General features: G+C 44.0%; 1 protein-coding gene across 1 annotated transcript; it reads right to left on the reverse strand.

Annotated features, from left to right (window-relative positions):
* Positions 1-2,894: 2,894 nt before the first annotated feature.
* Positions 2,895-12,238, reverse strand: CTSE (cathepsin E). The gene is given in 7 exon segments (XM_022593276.2): positions 2,895-3,135; positions 4,862-4,961; positions 5,000-5,096; positions 5,099-5,139; positions 6,314-6,436; positions 8,759-8,955; positions 12,224-12,238. Coding segments are annotated over 7 exon segments (735 nt in total). The 3' UTR covers positions 2,895-2,973.
* Between the last annotated feature and the right edge of the window lie 3,955 nt (positions 12,239-16,193).

Raw genomic sequence — 16,193 nt, forward strand, 5'->3', positions numbered from 1 at the left:
CTCTCACTGTTGTGGCCTCTCCCGTTGCGGAGCACAGGCTCCGGACGCGCAGGCTCAGCGGCCATGGCTCACGGGCCCAGCCGCTCCGCGGCATGTGGGATCTTCCCGGACCGGGGCACGAACCCGTGTCCCCTGCATCGGCAGGTGGACTCTCAACCACTGCGCCACCAGGGAAGCCCCACTATGCTGCTTTTGACTTAATTGCTTAAATATTGCTCTGAAAGCAATAATTTAGTTAAAAAAATGTGTGTGTGTATATATATATATATATATATATATATACATATATATATAGGCAAAAAAAGAGTAAAAACAAAGAAAAAAAAAGTGTGTGCATGTGTGTAGCTGTGAACTTCTTGGATCCTGATGCTTAGAGGGAAGGGATGCTAACATTATGACCCAAGTGCTTCCATCCAGATAAGCTCAACTCTTCCCAAGAGCTCTGCAGGGAGAATATCCCAGAGACACAAAGTAATTAGCCAAGGATGCCAGATTGGTGAGGGGTGGAGCACAGAGGTGGATACAGGCTTAGGGTTAGGGTTAAGCCTGGTGTGTTTTCCAGGACCTCTGCTGCCAGAAGTGACAGCCAGGGCCCGCCCCAGTTGTCTTGCAGGTCTTGGGGTGTCTCTCTTAGCACCTGGCACAAAACAAATATTTGTTAAGAGAGGGTTTGATAAATAAATTGACACTGTGCTGAATGAGTTAGAAGAATGGACTGATGGGAAATCTGCTGTTAAATGAGAAAAGAAAAAGGTTTCCTTACCCATAGCCATCTCTGTTTACATATGCAAGGAAAAATGTCTGCATAAGATAACTTCCGATTGATAGTAATGCTTATCTCTGAGGAGGAGGCTCACGGGGGACTTTCACATATTTTAGAATAAGAAAAACACTGAAGATATTTCCATTTTGAAAAAAGCAAAATTGAAAGGAAGGAAAAGAAAGACAAGTTGTTCCTAGTGGCAAAGGATGGTCCTTAGACCCAGATTCCCCATATCAGCTCCCTTAGGATGGGCCCTGGTTCCCAAAGGTGAAAAGCGTTTGTTCAGAGCCTCTCTCTCCCTCTCTCTTCCTCTCCAACCACACCCCTCCCACGTACTGTGAAATATTTTCATTTACAACAAACACATGAACACACTGCAAGGAACCAGAACTGTGGGAAAATGGGCCCAGAACATCTCTTTGTATTGAGGTCAAGTCAAAAGTTCACAGGAGCTAAATTGAAGGGGCGCCCACTGGCTAAACATGGGGTGATCTGAGCATTAAAAAATGGCAGGAAAGTTGAAACATACTCATTATTCTGAAAACTGGTAAATAAAGGGAAAGAAGCAGGTAATCTTGCCCTTCTTGTATGAGCTGTACCTCGTAGTGGACAATAGTTAATGAAAGGGTTGTTTTTTATAGAAGAGTTCCAGCTAACAAATACAGGAGGAAAAATAGAATTAGAAAAATCCCTGTTTTCAGCCCCTAGTCATAGTGTGGATCTAAGTGAGGATCATCAATGGCTGCTGAAACCTTTGGGTCAAATGCTGAAGGGAACGTTATCGTGGGTGGATGCGGCTGACAACTCGGGAACCCACCCATCAGTCCTAACGTTACAAATTGAGCGGCGCCCGGCATTATCTGTCCCCGATGGGACACAGTAGAGGTACCCAGCACCATTTATGAAGTGTTCTTTCCACGAAATAAGGCCTCTAGATCTAACTATCACTTTATAGGAACAATGAACTCACACAAACATGTTACATGACAGCTCTGGATTTCAACCAGTGAAATTCAGAACGTGCAACTATGGATGAAAAGAGACATTTCAAACAAATGTACTTTGTGAACCTTCGAACCCTGACACAAACAAGTCAACCGTAAAAATGACCAAACATTTATGAGGCAATAGGAAACATCTGAACACTGACAGCACCTTTAAGAATACTGGTTTCCCACACAGGGACCTGTATTCAATATTCTCTGATAAATCATAATGGAAAAGAATATATATATGTATAACTGAATCACTTTGCTGTACAGCAGAAATTAACACAACATCGTAAATCAACTATGCTTGAATAAAATTAACAACAAAAAAAAAAGAATACTGGTTTCCCTTGCTATCTGAAAGTAGAAGTTTCCTATGAAACTATGCTAATGGACACACCTTGCTAATGGACACACAAATTAAATCAAGATAAAGCTCAGATGCTCACAGATACAGTTCAAAGCTATGGAGGCTTGATGCCCAGATACTGAGTATAGTTCCCGTGAAGGAGCTTGCTGGTACCACTCTCGCTGCTGGGGCATGCCCTGCCTCTATAAAAGCTTTGCTGCAAAACAAACACTGGCTGCTTTTTTTGATTTCTGTCTTTTTTTCATAAGTGCAAAAATCCTCTTTGGATTCCTTTAGTTTAGGGAAAACAGGTACTAATGTAGGTCTTTCATAAAAGCAAAGTGGTATAAAGTGAACTTTTGCAAAGCAGGGGATACCTGTATTAGAAGGGTTTATGGATAAATATTTGATGTGGTGATTTATGATGTGATGCTAAGAATTTTACTTCAAAATAATCCAGGTACGTGGGGCTGAAGAGAGGAGTAGCTGGTGAAACAGATAAAACAGGCCCTGCCATGTGTTGATGGGTTGTGGAAACTGAGTGGGGCTGCACAGGGATTTATTGTACTATAATTTCTGCTTGTGCACATGTTCGGAAATTTCCGTAATAAAACATTAGCAAAAAAGCGATAAAAAGTATGGGCATACAACTTAATTCTTCCATTATGATGTTGGTGGAGTTGGTGTGTATGTGGGTGTATGAAGTATGTGTGTGAGTGTGTGTGTGTGTTCGCAGTTTCATTCTAATTTGGGTTGCAGCTCTGGAAAAGCTGCATTCTATTGAAAAGAACTTTGACAGCTGTGGGGAATGTCCCAACCTAATAGGCCCAGGTGAATTTCCAGGGGGGCTGGCACAGACACAAGACCTCTGCTTAGGGGACTGCTGGGGCCAGCCCCACATGGTTATTCCCATGGTCAAAGGCAGTAAAACTGTTTAATGATACATTGCTTAGGGTCCGGAAGGACCAAGCTGGAGGTTGGATGTCAGAACCTTGAAAGCCACTGATTAAGAACTTCATGCCATCCATGAATTTCTGGAATTGGAAAGAAGAATATAAATGACGTATAGGGAAAGAAGGAAGTAGTGCTGTCTAGAGGCTGTACTGTGTAGTAGTGGTAGCTATACCAAATGGCCTTGGACAGCCGCTTCACAATTTTGGCTGGTTGGTTCTTTCTTCCGTTTCATATACCTATACACGTTTACTCAAAAAAGTGTTTGCACAATTTCTTATACGTGGGTCTTGGCTTCTAAGTTCTACAGTTTTGATAATTGTTCATCTGTTATACACCTCCACTCCTTACCACCATCTTAACGATTGGGAAAACTGAAACCTTGTTGCATGGCTGGAACAGCAAGAGGTTTGGCATTAGAAGATCTTGGCTTAAATTCTGGTTTCGTTAGTTTCTAGCAAAGCTCAACTTAATTTTTTAAGGGAGAGTAATTGCTCTGTAAGTGGCTAGCCACTGCCATTCTCTTGTTTAAGTTCTGGGAAGAATCATTCGAGTGGCTCCTTCAAGTTATAAGGCAAGTAGGTATCCATTGATCCGTGAGAGGAGTATAACCTCTCCCAACCTTATTTGGTTTGGTAAAGACTTGGGGTCTAACAGGCAGAAGTCGTCTTTCCAGCAACTATTTGAAATTTGAGGTTGCCGATGAAGGTTTGGGAAAATTCACTGAGAGCTTCAAGAGTCTTCTTGAGAGGAAGGGGACAAAAATGCAAAGTTATGACAGCATCCTTGATGGATTAAGGTGGCTCTGATTGAAAACTGCTAGCATAAAAGGACAATAGCACCATAATGTGTACAGGGTAGGGTGTGCATGTGAGCAGGGACTCACATAGGGTGAAGGGGAGAGAGTGTGGGGTGTTGGAGTGGGGAAAGGCGTACAGACTAATGAACTTAGCACAGTTGAAATGTGTAGCTTGTCCTCAGCATCGTGTTCACAGTGGCAGCTCTACCATTCCTTTGTTGGAAGAGCTTAGGAGGCTTGACATGAAGCTTGTGTTTTAAAGCAAAACATTTGTTTTCACTTGCATTGTCTGTTTATATTTGGTGGCTTTGGGAAGGGGTGTGAATGGAGATCAAGTTATGGGGGTAGGTAAAGCCTTCTGTCTACACCTTAGTGCTTCCATCCTGGTGCAGTCACCCTGATGCTGCAGGTGACTCTTGGGCAAAGTTGGTGTGTTAAAGTGTGTCGCCACAAAATGCGATATTGAAAATTTGGGATCGTAGATTTCCAAAACACCTGGAAGTTCCCTTTCTACCTCATTCTCCAAACTTACCAATCGCCTGCAACAAGACATTTTCTTGCGTGAGGAGAATGTTAACTTGAATGTTAGAAGAGATATAACCTTATTCTGTATCCCCCTACCTCTAGCAGCTCGTATCTTGAACCATTTAACTCTCTGAGTATCCTCATCTATCAAATGGGCTAATAATATCCCAGTCTGACTTGGTGGTTGAAGAGATTAAGTTTTGTCAGTTGAAAAGTCCTACCTGACAATGTCAGAAAACCTCATTAAATGGTTTGTCCAAGGTCTGCTGCTGCTTCATGGCAGAACAGGAAGCTAGAACCAGCCCAGTGGCGTTTCCGCCATCGGCAGTACCACCCCTCCCAGGGGGAATGCTTTCAGAGCTGGATAAGATGGGAGGGGGGCAAGGGGTAAAGGCACCCTGAGTACAGGCGACTGTTTGGAAAGGGGAAGTGGCAGCCGTGTGAGGATGGTCCTGTGACTTGCAGAATAAGGAAACAGTTCTCACCAGCAGGGTGTAGGCAGTTGGTTGGTGGGTGTGGGGGACCCCATTGATGGTGAAGGTGACATCCGGCAAGACACTGATGTTGACACACTCCAGAGTGTACAAAAATAGAACCAGAGGATCTATTCAGAGGCCTCCCGATTCCCCGTCCATGAGCTCTGCCCCAGTGGTCTGGGCAGTTGCTTGCTACCGCCTGAGGGGCCTGTGATGAGGGAGGTCCCTGGGTCCACAGTGGCCTGCAGCCTTCGGAGAGGAACATCGTGGTGCCTCCCACCTGGATTCTGAGGACAAAGGAAGCATCGTCAGCTACTCCTACCTGTCCCTTCCCCTTTCTCCCCCTAAGCTTCCCTGGCACCCCAGCAGCTCTCACTCTGCTGGGTTCTCTAATCTGCTGAAGCACGTTAGTAACTTGCATTTTGGTCGCTCTCACCACATGAGTGGTTCTCTCTCTCTCTATATATATATTTTGTTTTTTGACTGAGATGCATAGCAGGAAATATATTTACTTCTTGACCCAGTACACATACACACATGCACACACACACGCAGGAAATAAAAATTTCATGACACTGTACTTAACCTTAATATGTGGAGCGCACTCTGATATTTTCCACTTTAGCCCATTTCATTAAAAAATGTAGGTCACGATCCCCTAAAATGATGTCGTGACCCATAAATGGGTAAATCCTTGCAGTTTGAAAAACCCTCAGTAGACAGTAAACATTGGAGCCTTTTTGGCTTCTGTATCTCTGTGCCTAGCACATGCCTGTCCCCTTGCAGGAACTTATCTTCAGCTGAATTGAAACTTGAATTACGTTTCTTTGAATTCCTGCACTGTCTAGTACAGTGCTAGGTATGTGGCAGGAATCTAGTTCCACTTTCCCTGATTGCTCCGCGCCTCTGTGTGTGTGTGTGTGTGTGTGTGTGTAGACTCAATCAATGCCACCCCCTCCATGAGACCCTTGAGGAGTTCTTCAGATAGAAGTGGTCTTGCCCTTTCTGGTCTGGGCCACTTTGGTGGTCCATCTCATGGAGTACTGACCACCTTCTACTCTACATGGTAGTAGTTTGTGTATAGATGTCATCTTCTGCAATGGTTTGTGAAGGCAAAATCTGAGTCCAATTCGCTTTTGCACCCCTGTATCATTCAGCCCTTGCCTTGCATGTTAATTAATGTTGAATGAGTAGTTGGCCGAGTGTTAGTATTCACTGTCTGCTGAATTGAAGATACGCCACATGTACAAGAAAGGAAGCTGAGAGTGGGTACCATGTGTCTGCTGCCCCGTCCTGCCCCTCTGCTCAGCACCTCCATATTCTAGCCTCATGCAGCCAGCTCCCAGCATCCTCTCTCAGTGACCAGCAGTTTCATTCAGGTCAATTTAGTTAATCCAATTTCAGTTGAGCCTGTTATGAGCTCTTCCCTCATTCCATAACTACTCTGTGGAGGATACTTACGTGTCCACTGCAATCTGCCAGTAGACTTGTTTGGTGACTGGGACTCAATCTATGTTCCCAGAGACATGGGAGTGGTCCTAGCCTCTGAAAATCAGCTTGCTACCTGCACCACCTCCTGTGTCACTACATGGAAAGAAAGGCAGATTGTCAAGGAAGGGCCACTGGAAAACCTCAAGGGCGAGCCTCAGCCAGGCCCCTGCTCCTTGGCCTGGTCACTCACACCAAGTACCTAGGTAGGCAGAAATATCAGCCTGGGCTTTGAGACCAGGGCTTCTGACTGCTGCAAGTTGATTAGTCGGAGCCTCTTGGGCAAACAATAGAAACAACTCTGCTCAGTGATTTGTGAATATCCTCCTGCTTCTTGGATAGAAGGGGTAAGGAGGTGAGAAATGGAGACCACAGATTTGATCAAGCAGAACTCAGGCAGCACCAAGGCCAGGACCATCATGGGGTGTGCATTCACCATGCAACTTGAGGCACCCCCAAAGACTCCTTTGCCCCAAGTATCTTCTCCACTATTATGGTGGTGCCTGGAATTTCCACAGTATTCACTCTTTTGTGCTAGGCAAAGATGCTAATTGAACACCAAGTGACTTACTGGAGCTTGAATATTTATTAATATTGTGTTGATTTCTCAGAAAATGTTCTGCCACCTAGCAGGATCCTGCAGAAATAGGACCTAAAACTGATTTGTTTTCAGGAGGAAAAGGATCAGAGAAAGACAAAACTTGGGGCCCTGTAGGCAGGGCAGTAAGGGGGAAGGGAAGTGGATATCTGTGGGAATCCAAGGAAAACAGTTTTTAAGGCACGAGGGGGGAGGAGCTGATGTTTGTTGATGGCCTTTATGCAAGGCGTTGTGCTAGGAATTTTCCCTGCCTCATCTTATTAATTCTCATGTCAACCTAGTGTCCATTTGAGAAAAATGAGGCTCATGGAGATGAAGTAATGCAAGAGGGGGGATTTCTTTTTTTTTAATTAATTAATTTATTTTTGACTGTGTTGGGTCTTCGTTGCTGCACGCAGGCTTTCTTTAGTTGCGGCGAGCAGGGGCTACTCTTTGTTCTGGTGAGAGGGCTTCTCATTGCAGTAGCTTCTCTTTGTTGTGGAACATGGACTCTAGGCACGCGGGCTTCAGTAGTTGCTGCACGTGGGCTCAGTAGTCGTGTCTTCCATGCTCTAGAGCGCAGACTCAGTAGTTGTGACGCACGGGCTTAGTTGCTCTGCAGCATGTGAGATCTTCCTGGACCAGGGCTCGAACCCATGTCCCCTGCATTGGCAGGCGGATTCTTAACCACTGAGCCCCCAGGGAAGTCCCAAGAGAGGGGGATTTAAATCCAGGTCAGTCTGACTGCAAAGGCTTTGCTGTTTTCCACCACAATTCACATCTTTCCAGGCTGAAAGGGAGCAGGAAGCTCTGAAGGGAAGAAGCGAGGTGTCCAGACGCCTGCCCTCTTACTCACAGGTCCGTCCAGGCCTGGTCTCCACTACAATCAGGCTGGAGAGGAAGCCATGTGATGGAGGAGATTCAAGGCTCTCCATGTGAGAGAGGAGAGAGAGAGAAATGCGCTTCTGCTGAAACAGGGTAAGCTCAGGCCAAGTTTCCTTGGGAAGGAGTCAGAGAGGTAAGAAATCTCCTCCCTGACCCTCCCAGGACCCCAGGTAAACGTGTCCGAGGGCTGGTGAGTCTCATGACCTTTTCCAACCACAACATGCAATTTAAAAAATTGTATAAATTGGCAAAGAACACATAAAATCGGCCCTCTTAGCCATTTTTAAGTGTACAGTTCAGTAGTGTTAAGTATATTCACATGGTTGTGCAACCAATCCCCAGAACCTTTTCATCCTATAAAATTGAAACTCTATACCCGTTCAATAACTTCCTGCTTGTTCCTTCCCCAGCCCCTGGCAGCCACCATTCTACTTTCTGTCTCTATGAATTCCGCTACTGTTAGAATTTTCTTCCTCTTTCAGGCTGAATAATTTTCTGTTGTATGCATATACTACATTTTGTTATTCCAGCCATTAATGTGTAATTATTTTATTGTCAGCTAACATTTGAATTTTTTCTCCCCACTCCTCTCCCTAGAATTAAGTTTTTTGAGGGCAGGGACTGTCTTTCTTGTTCCATTGTGTTCCCAGTGCCTAGCAGCATGGTGAGCACATAATAGGGGCTTGATAAATATTTATTCACTGCATAAATGAATGTCCAGTCCCAGAGATTCTTTAATTACTCCAGTGTGGTATAGTTTAAAAAGTCCTTTTTTCAATGACTTTGAGGCAAACCCCATTTTCTCAATATTCAGAGAGGGCAAGTGTTTTGCCCCAAATCACACAGCTGATACAAGACCAAGCAAGAGCTCCAACCCAGGTGTTGTGACTGCTAAGTCTAGACGTGTTGTTTCCCTATAGTCATAACCTTAACCTGGTGGGGCTGATGGGCCTTACCTGCTCGTGTACACAGAAAACATGGGTAGATCCACCAGCTTCTGGGCCATTGTGTCGAACACTGGGGTCACCCTTTCAGCAGCCAAGCAGGGTTATCCCAGGCCCAGAATGCCATAAGACTCTGCATTCGTAAAGGACTGGTCAGTCTCTGTGACACTCTCTTCAAATTGCTGACCGACCTCAGTCAGTCCTTCTACCTAAAGGTGGAGCCTGAAGGAAAATCACACAGATCTTTGGCAAATGGGCTCAGATTCTTGAAATCTTCCTCTGTCCTAAAGCTAATTCTTCCCCTACTCAAGTTTCCTTGGTTAAATGGATACAACAATTTTTGCCGTGTTCCCATCCACTTAATTTTTTCTATGTAAACATTTTTTATTGAAGTATAATACAGAAATCACAAGTGTACAGTGTTTTCACAGACTGTACACATCCATGTAATCAAGCTCCTAAATCAAGAAACAAGATGTTACAACCCCATTGCCAGAAACCCCTTCAACTACCCTGCCAGTCATTGAGACTTTCCTCAAGAGTAACCAATCTCAAAAGAAAAGACAAAACAGCAAGATAACCCATCTCTTGGCTTCTAACAGCTTATACTGTCTTTGCCTATTTTTGAATTTTATATGAATGGAATCATATGGTATGAATTCTTTTTTATCTGGCTTTTGTCACTCAACATGATGTTATTGCATGCTGTTGTAGAATTTTCATTGTCTTTAGTATTCCGTGGTATGAATATATCATCATTATTTATCCATTCTACCACTGATGGACATTTGGGGTGTCTCCTGTATTTGACTATTGCTAATAGAGCTTTTACTTGTCTTTTGGTGAACATGTGTACTTATTACTGTTGGATATATGCCTAGGAGTAAAACTGCTAGATAATGGGTTTGCAAGTGTTTTGCTTGAGTAAATACGGACAGTTTTCCAAAGTGATTGTATCAATTAACATTTCCAATATCAATGTTTTGAAAGGTCCAGCTGTTCCATATCCTCACCAATACCGGCTCTTGCCTACCTTTTCCACTTTAGTCTTCTAGGGAATATGCAGTGGGCTACATTGAGGTTGTAATTTGTATTTCCAGATGACTAATAAAATTGGACATTTGGATATCCTCTTTTGTGAAGTGGGTTATCTACAATTTTCTTATTGATTAGTAGGAGTTCTTTATTTATTCTGGAATAAAGTCCTTTGTTGGATATATGTACTACAAATACCTTCTCCCAGATTGTGACAGATGTTTTTACTCTCTTAATGGTGCTTTCTGATGAACAGAAGATATGAATTTCAGTGTAGTCAAATTGATCAGTTTTCCCCCTTATAATTAGTAGTTTTAAAAAACTTGTTACAAAAATTTTTGCCTACCTTAAGGTCATGAAGACATCTTCCTACGCTTTTTGTAAGAGCTTTATTGTTTTGCTTTTCACATTTATATATATCTACAATCTATTGGAAGTTTGATAATGTGTGAGTTAAGATCCATTTTTTCTTTATTAGAAGTCAGATTTATTGAGATATGATTTATACACAATATTTCACCCTTTTAAGTGTACAGTTCAGTGATTTTTGAAACACAAATAGTTTCTGTTTGCTAATATTTTGTTTACAACTTTTGTGTCTACGTTCATGAGAAAGAGACTGGTCTGTAATTTTCATTTCTTGTAATGTCCTTTTCAAGTTTGTTATTAAATTTATGCTGGCCTCATAAAATGAGTTATGAAGTGTCTCTTCTTTATCAGTTATCTGGAAGAGTTTGTCTAAGATTGGTGCTATTTCTTCTTTAAATGTTTGAGGGAATTTACCAATGAGGCTACCTGGACCTGGAGTTTTCTTTGTGGAAAGGTTTTTAATAATAGAGTCAACGTTTAAATAGATACTGGAGTATCCATTCAATGTTAAATAGATATTGGAGTATTCATTCAGTGTTAAATAGATATTGGAGTATTCATTCAATGTTTAAATAGATATTGGAGGGTTATATTTTCTAATTTTTTTCTTGTGTCAGTTTTGACATGCTCTATTTCTCAAGGCATTTGCCAATCTTAAAAAATTATCAAATTTATCAAAATAAAATTATTCTTGATATCCTCTTATTATCATTTTAATGTCTGTAGCGTCTTTAGTAACAGATTACTTTTTATTTCTAATATTGTTAAGTGTATTTTCTTGCTTTTTCTTGAACAGTTTTGCTAGAGGTTTACCAGTTTGATTAATCTTTGTAAAGAGTTCATTCCTGGCTTTGTTGATTTTCTCTATTGTGTGACTTTTCTATTGCATGAATGTTCCACTCTTCCAGTTATTATTTCCTTCCTTCTACTTTCTTTGGGTTTGATTTGCTCTGCTTTGTGGTTCTCTTGTTTTTTTATTTGTTTGTTACTTGAAATAGTTGCTGAGACCATTGATTTTCAACTTTTCTAATACTCACATTTCAGCCTGTAATTGTTTCTTGAAGGACTGCCTTAGGTGCATTCACAAATATTGACATGTCATATCTTCATTATCTGTATCAGTCAAGGTTTTTTATAAGAGAAACAGAGTCATTAGGAGCTATATCTAGAAAGGATTATATTCTAGATATTTGACTCTATGCAATTGTAGGTCCTGGCTAACAGAGTACATTAGGATGTTGCTTCTGCCCTGGTGCTGCAGTGTCAAGTCTACAGTTTGGACAGTCAGCAAGGGAAGGCAGATGTCAAGTGGGAGAAGAAGGGTGAATTGAACCCTTAAGGTTGAAGGGGAACGGGAACCTGCACTGTTCTCTCACCGCCTCTAAGCCTCAGTGATGGGGGAGCCTGCAGCACAAGCTGACACTGTCTGTCACAGAAGCCACCACTGCTGTCACACATGCCAACACTTCCTAGCTCTGGAGTAGGAGGTAGGGGACCTGGATTAGGTCAGCTCTGCCATGACCAGCCAGCGATCTGGCAAGTCTCTTAACTGCCACTGCGAGCTCTGCTTTCCGTCTCTGAAGCCCAAGAGGCAGATGAACTTGGAGCTTGGAGATAACTTGAGCCCTGCCTTGGGCTCCAAAAATGTTAAAAAGGACATCAAAAGGACTCAGGGACCAGCCCAGGCCCTTGACCCCTGCCCCCAAGTGAACAAATCCTCTTTGGCATTTACCCACTTTCCATGAGTCCTTCCTTTTGACCTTTCATTGGGGAGAAAGTGTGAGCCAGAAATGGCTGGAAGTGGTGAGAATTCTGGTTAGCACTGAGCCCCGCCGTGGTTTGCCCCTAATTGCCCATATGTGCCATCGGGACTGAAGATGGTCACTATGGAAACCTTACCCTGAGAGACTTCCTTCAGACCCTCCAGGCAAGCCCACTTCTATAGCAGGTGAGAACACTGAGGCACAGAGAGGTTAAGTGACTGGCCCAAGAGCATGCACTTCACTCAGCGGCCAGGATAGGGACTCAGGCCTCCTGCCTTCCAGGCCAGTGATCTTTCTGCTATAGAATTACCATCATCATCACCATGATCCCTCCGTTCCCTCCCATCTTCCAGGCCAGTTAGTTCCCATATCCCCTTGCCTCTGTTTGTTGTGAGTGGAGGGTGTGGCTGGCTGACACGTGAGAAAAAGTTTGTTGGTCTGTGCAGCCGTGGCCACCCGGCCACTGACTAGATCAGAGACAGCCTGGATGGCCTGCGAGGAGCTCCAGGCTCTGGCTGGATCTGGGAAGTTTGGCACAGATTAGAGGCAGGAACGTGGGAACGTTTGTCAGAACTAATGGGTCTGTTATCTCTGGAAACACCCAGAACCGCACCTGCCCCGGCTGCAGGTTTCTGATCCTCCCACGCTAGAACCAAATATTGTTGTGGACGATTTGAACACTTCCCCTAGGGAACAAGAGCCCTTGGGCCCATGGGTGATGGTGTGAGTTCGCATGTGTATGTATGTGTGTTCTTTACGAAAAGGGAGAGGGAAGAGCATTTGGGGTGAAATGGTACCATGTGGGCAAAAACAGGTCATAGTACAGACAATGATCCGGTCTCTGCAGTCTGTCAGCACTGGGAGAGGGTCCTAGCGGGGGGAGAGAGAGACAGAGAGACAGAGAGCATGCAGCACCTCAGGCCTCAGGGATGTGGATTGGAGGCTTTGGAAGCAGAGGTTTTGTGTTACCAGAACATTTGAAAGCTGTTGAGGGTGACACTATGCAGTCAACTTTTCTGTAGCTTCAGCTTCCAGAATGTAAATTAATAATAAGAGGCTGGTGGCTCAGTGCTCTGTGGAAATTGGCTTTAGCAGGGTTTGATAGTCCTGGAGACTGTGCGTCATTATGAGACAAAAGCAGCACCTGCCCTCATGCTCAGCCGGCCCCTGGCCACAGTGGGGTCAGCAACCCAGGATGCTCTTGGCCCCGGCTCTGCTGACGTCAGCAGCTCAGCATGGACATGACCAACTGGAAAACGTCCCAGCCTCGTTCGGCTCGAAGTTGATGACTGGCGGGAAATATACTATGCGATGTGTAGTACAGCAGGAAGAGGGCCTGGATGGGGTGCCTGGACCCAGACTTGGCTCTGCCATTCACTCACCATATGACTTTGGATAGATCACTTTTCTATAAATCCAGTTTCCTTGTCTGTAAAATGAAGAGGGTGGGTTGGGTGATACTACAAGGAACATTTTGGGGGCATAGGCTATGTGCCAGCCTCTGCCCTAAGGCTCTTACAAGCATTAGCTCATTCAGTACTCACACCAGTCCTATCAGGTAAGTATTATTTTTAAGCCCATTTTACAGATGAGGTAACTGAATCACAGAGGGTTTAAGTAACTTGCATAATGTGCCATAACAAGGCTTCAAACCCAGGTTTTCCTGACTTTCAAGTTGATGGTCTGTACTAGATAATGTCTAGCGTTTGACATTCAAGAGTTTCTTCCTGGAAGAGAAAAACAGAGAGAGGATGGGAAGGAGGAGGAAAGGGGAAGAGAGGGAGAGAGACTAATTTCCTACATGGTGGAAATTTTGAGGCCTTTTCACTGTAAGAGAGAGGGGTGTGTGCAGGATGGAGTATGGTGGTAAGGAGCTGTGTGACGAGAAATCTTGTCATTGCTTACTTTTTGCAAGTGTTTCTGTTTCGTCTTCAAGGGACCTCTCAGCAGTATCATTATTGTATTGTTGACAGGTGCAAAAATTCTCCCATGCACGCCTCTGCTTGTTACCCTCCCCCACCCGGACACTGAATTATGAAAATCAAAAGTTTATGGTGGTCGAACCATTTGTTTACTGCTATAAAGAGCATCTGGCACTGAACGTGTATTCTCTCCCATGGCTTGCTCTTCTTTGGTTTGGCAAAGCTTCTTGCTTTCGTGCAGCTGGAAATAAGAAGGATCCAATGTCCCCAGCATCTCGCCATGTCAAGAATTCAATTAGTTTGAGTCATTTCCCAAACCGCTGTCAACTCCATTCTGGGAAAGTGCCTTTCAGACCAGAAATTGTTGGGTATATAGTCAGCAAAAGGCACAGGCGCGGGGGAAGTTTCCCACTGGAATATTGCATGTGCGTGTGCCTGTGCATGCGCATGCACGGGTCCCTGTGCCTGTAAGCAGGAAGAGCAGATCATGTCTCAGATTTGGCAGAGAACAGGACACACGCCAGCACCGCCAGCTTCTGTGCGTGTTACTGAGCCCAGACTTCAAAAGCAGGCAAAGCAGGGTTTGGATTTCAATGCTGCTGCTTAGATGATTGTGTGACATTGGGGTAGTTTTGGAGTTTCAGACCCCTCTACTGTAGAAAAGGAAGAATGATTTCGTTGTTGGATGATGTGAGGATTCCAGGAGACCGTCCTTGGGGTGAGTGCTTTCTATGTGTCACCCAGCCCAGGGCTGGTACCCGGGCGAAACCATATGAACCGGTACAGGTACCCAACATTAACTGAGTGCCACGTGCTGCTCTAAATGCTTTAAATATCTTCAGTCATGTAATCCTCTCAACCACCCCATAAGGTAAATAGTCCCAGAGAGGTAAAGGAATTTGTTCAAGGCCACACAGCTGGTAATGACGGAACCAGGCTTGAACCCAGGAAGTCTCACTATAGAGTCTGCGATCTTACACAACACTGCTGTCTGGAGCATAGGTGTATATTACTGTGTGTATTAACAGACTGAAATTCATTGTGAAGATCATCTACCCTTATGTGTATTGTAACTGTTCAAGAATGTTATCAAGGTTTCCACATGTCCTTAGTTTTTACTGTGTGATCAGGGGCTCAACCATTTAAAGTCTAGAAAATGAAAATTCTCCCTGATCCTTAGTTTCCTTATCTGTAAAATGGGAAAATGGGGATGTTAGGAAGATGAAATAAAAGCATTTGTGAAAATGCATGACACGCAGTAAATGATCAATAAATACCTGCTAAAATTTTTATTATAAGGGAAGAGAGATTATGCTTAAGCAAACGTGACATAAATCTGATGCCTTCCTTTGTTATCTCCCTGGGTTTTCATTTTCAGATTTCTAATGACAGGGGCCTCACCTCGGCAGTACTCCTTTCTTGACTACTTTTATTTCCTCTACCAGGACTGGACTCTCTGAACCAGTTCCCATCCTGGAATTTCCCCAAGCACCCTCAGGGTAGGGTTTAGGCTGTAGCTAAATAGAATAAAGGCAGAATTTTAATCTCAGGGTCTTATTCGAAGTGAATTTGTCTCCACTCCTAAAAACTCTTACCTTGTTCCTGGTCCGTTAGATGTTTTGGAAACCCACAAGAGGAAAACACATATTAGAGATGCAATTGAGATGATGTCTAGGGCTTCCCTGGTGGCGCAGTGGTTGAGAGTCTGCCTGCCGATGCAGGGGACACAGGTTCGCGCCCCGGTTCGGGAGGATCCCACATGCCGCGGAGCGGCTGGGCCCGTAAGCCATGGCCGCTGAGCCTGCGCGTCCGGAGACTGTGCTCCGCAACAGGAGAGGGCACAACAGTGAGAGGCCCGCGTACCGCAAAAAAAAAAAAAAAAAAGATGATGTCTGTTCCATGGTCTTCATTTATGCCAGGTAAACTGTATTTGAACTACGTGCAGGCAGCTTTGTTTTAATCTGCTTGGCTACCTATGTAGCTCCTTTAAAAATCTTATTGTTCAGATATTTAAGAGCCAAACTCGTTCCATTCCATTTAAAATGTTTTCATTTAGTCCTCCTCCTTTCCCCAGTTCCCTTCCTCTTATTCAATGAACTTTAAAACAAAAAATAAAACTGAGAACAGCACATGCATCTAGGAATTAAGAGTTTTGCCAGTGTTTCTTTGTGCTGTAAGCAAGCGAGCTTATTAGGTGTTATTTCCTTAATTTATGCCTGAAATCGAAAAGTATTTCTGACTTTCTCCATGGCCTGCTGTAACAAGTAGGAGTTTTTGGGTTTTTTTTGCGGTACGCGTGCCTCTCACTGTCGTGGCCTCTCCCGTTGCGGAGCACAGGCTCCGGACGCGCAGGCTCAG

The sequence above is a fragment of the Delphinapterus leucas genome, chromosome 1 (genome assembly GCF_059928025.1).
Source record: "Delphinapterus leucas isolate spDelLeu-1000000601 "Yukka" chromosome 1, BTC_Dleu_Yukka2, whole genome shotgun sequence".
Lineage (NCBI taxonomy): Eukaryota > Metazoa > Chordata > Mammalia > Artiodactyla > Monodontidae > Delphinapterus > Delphinapterus leucas.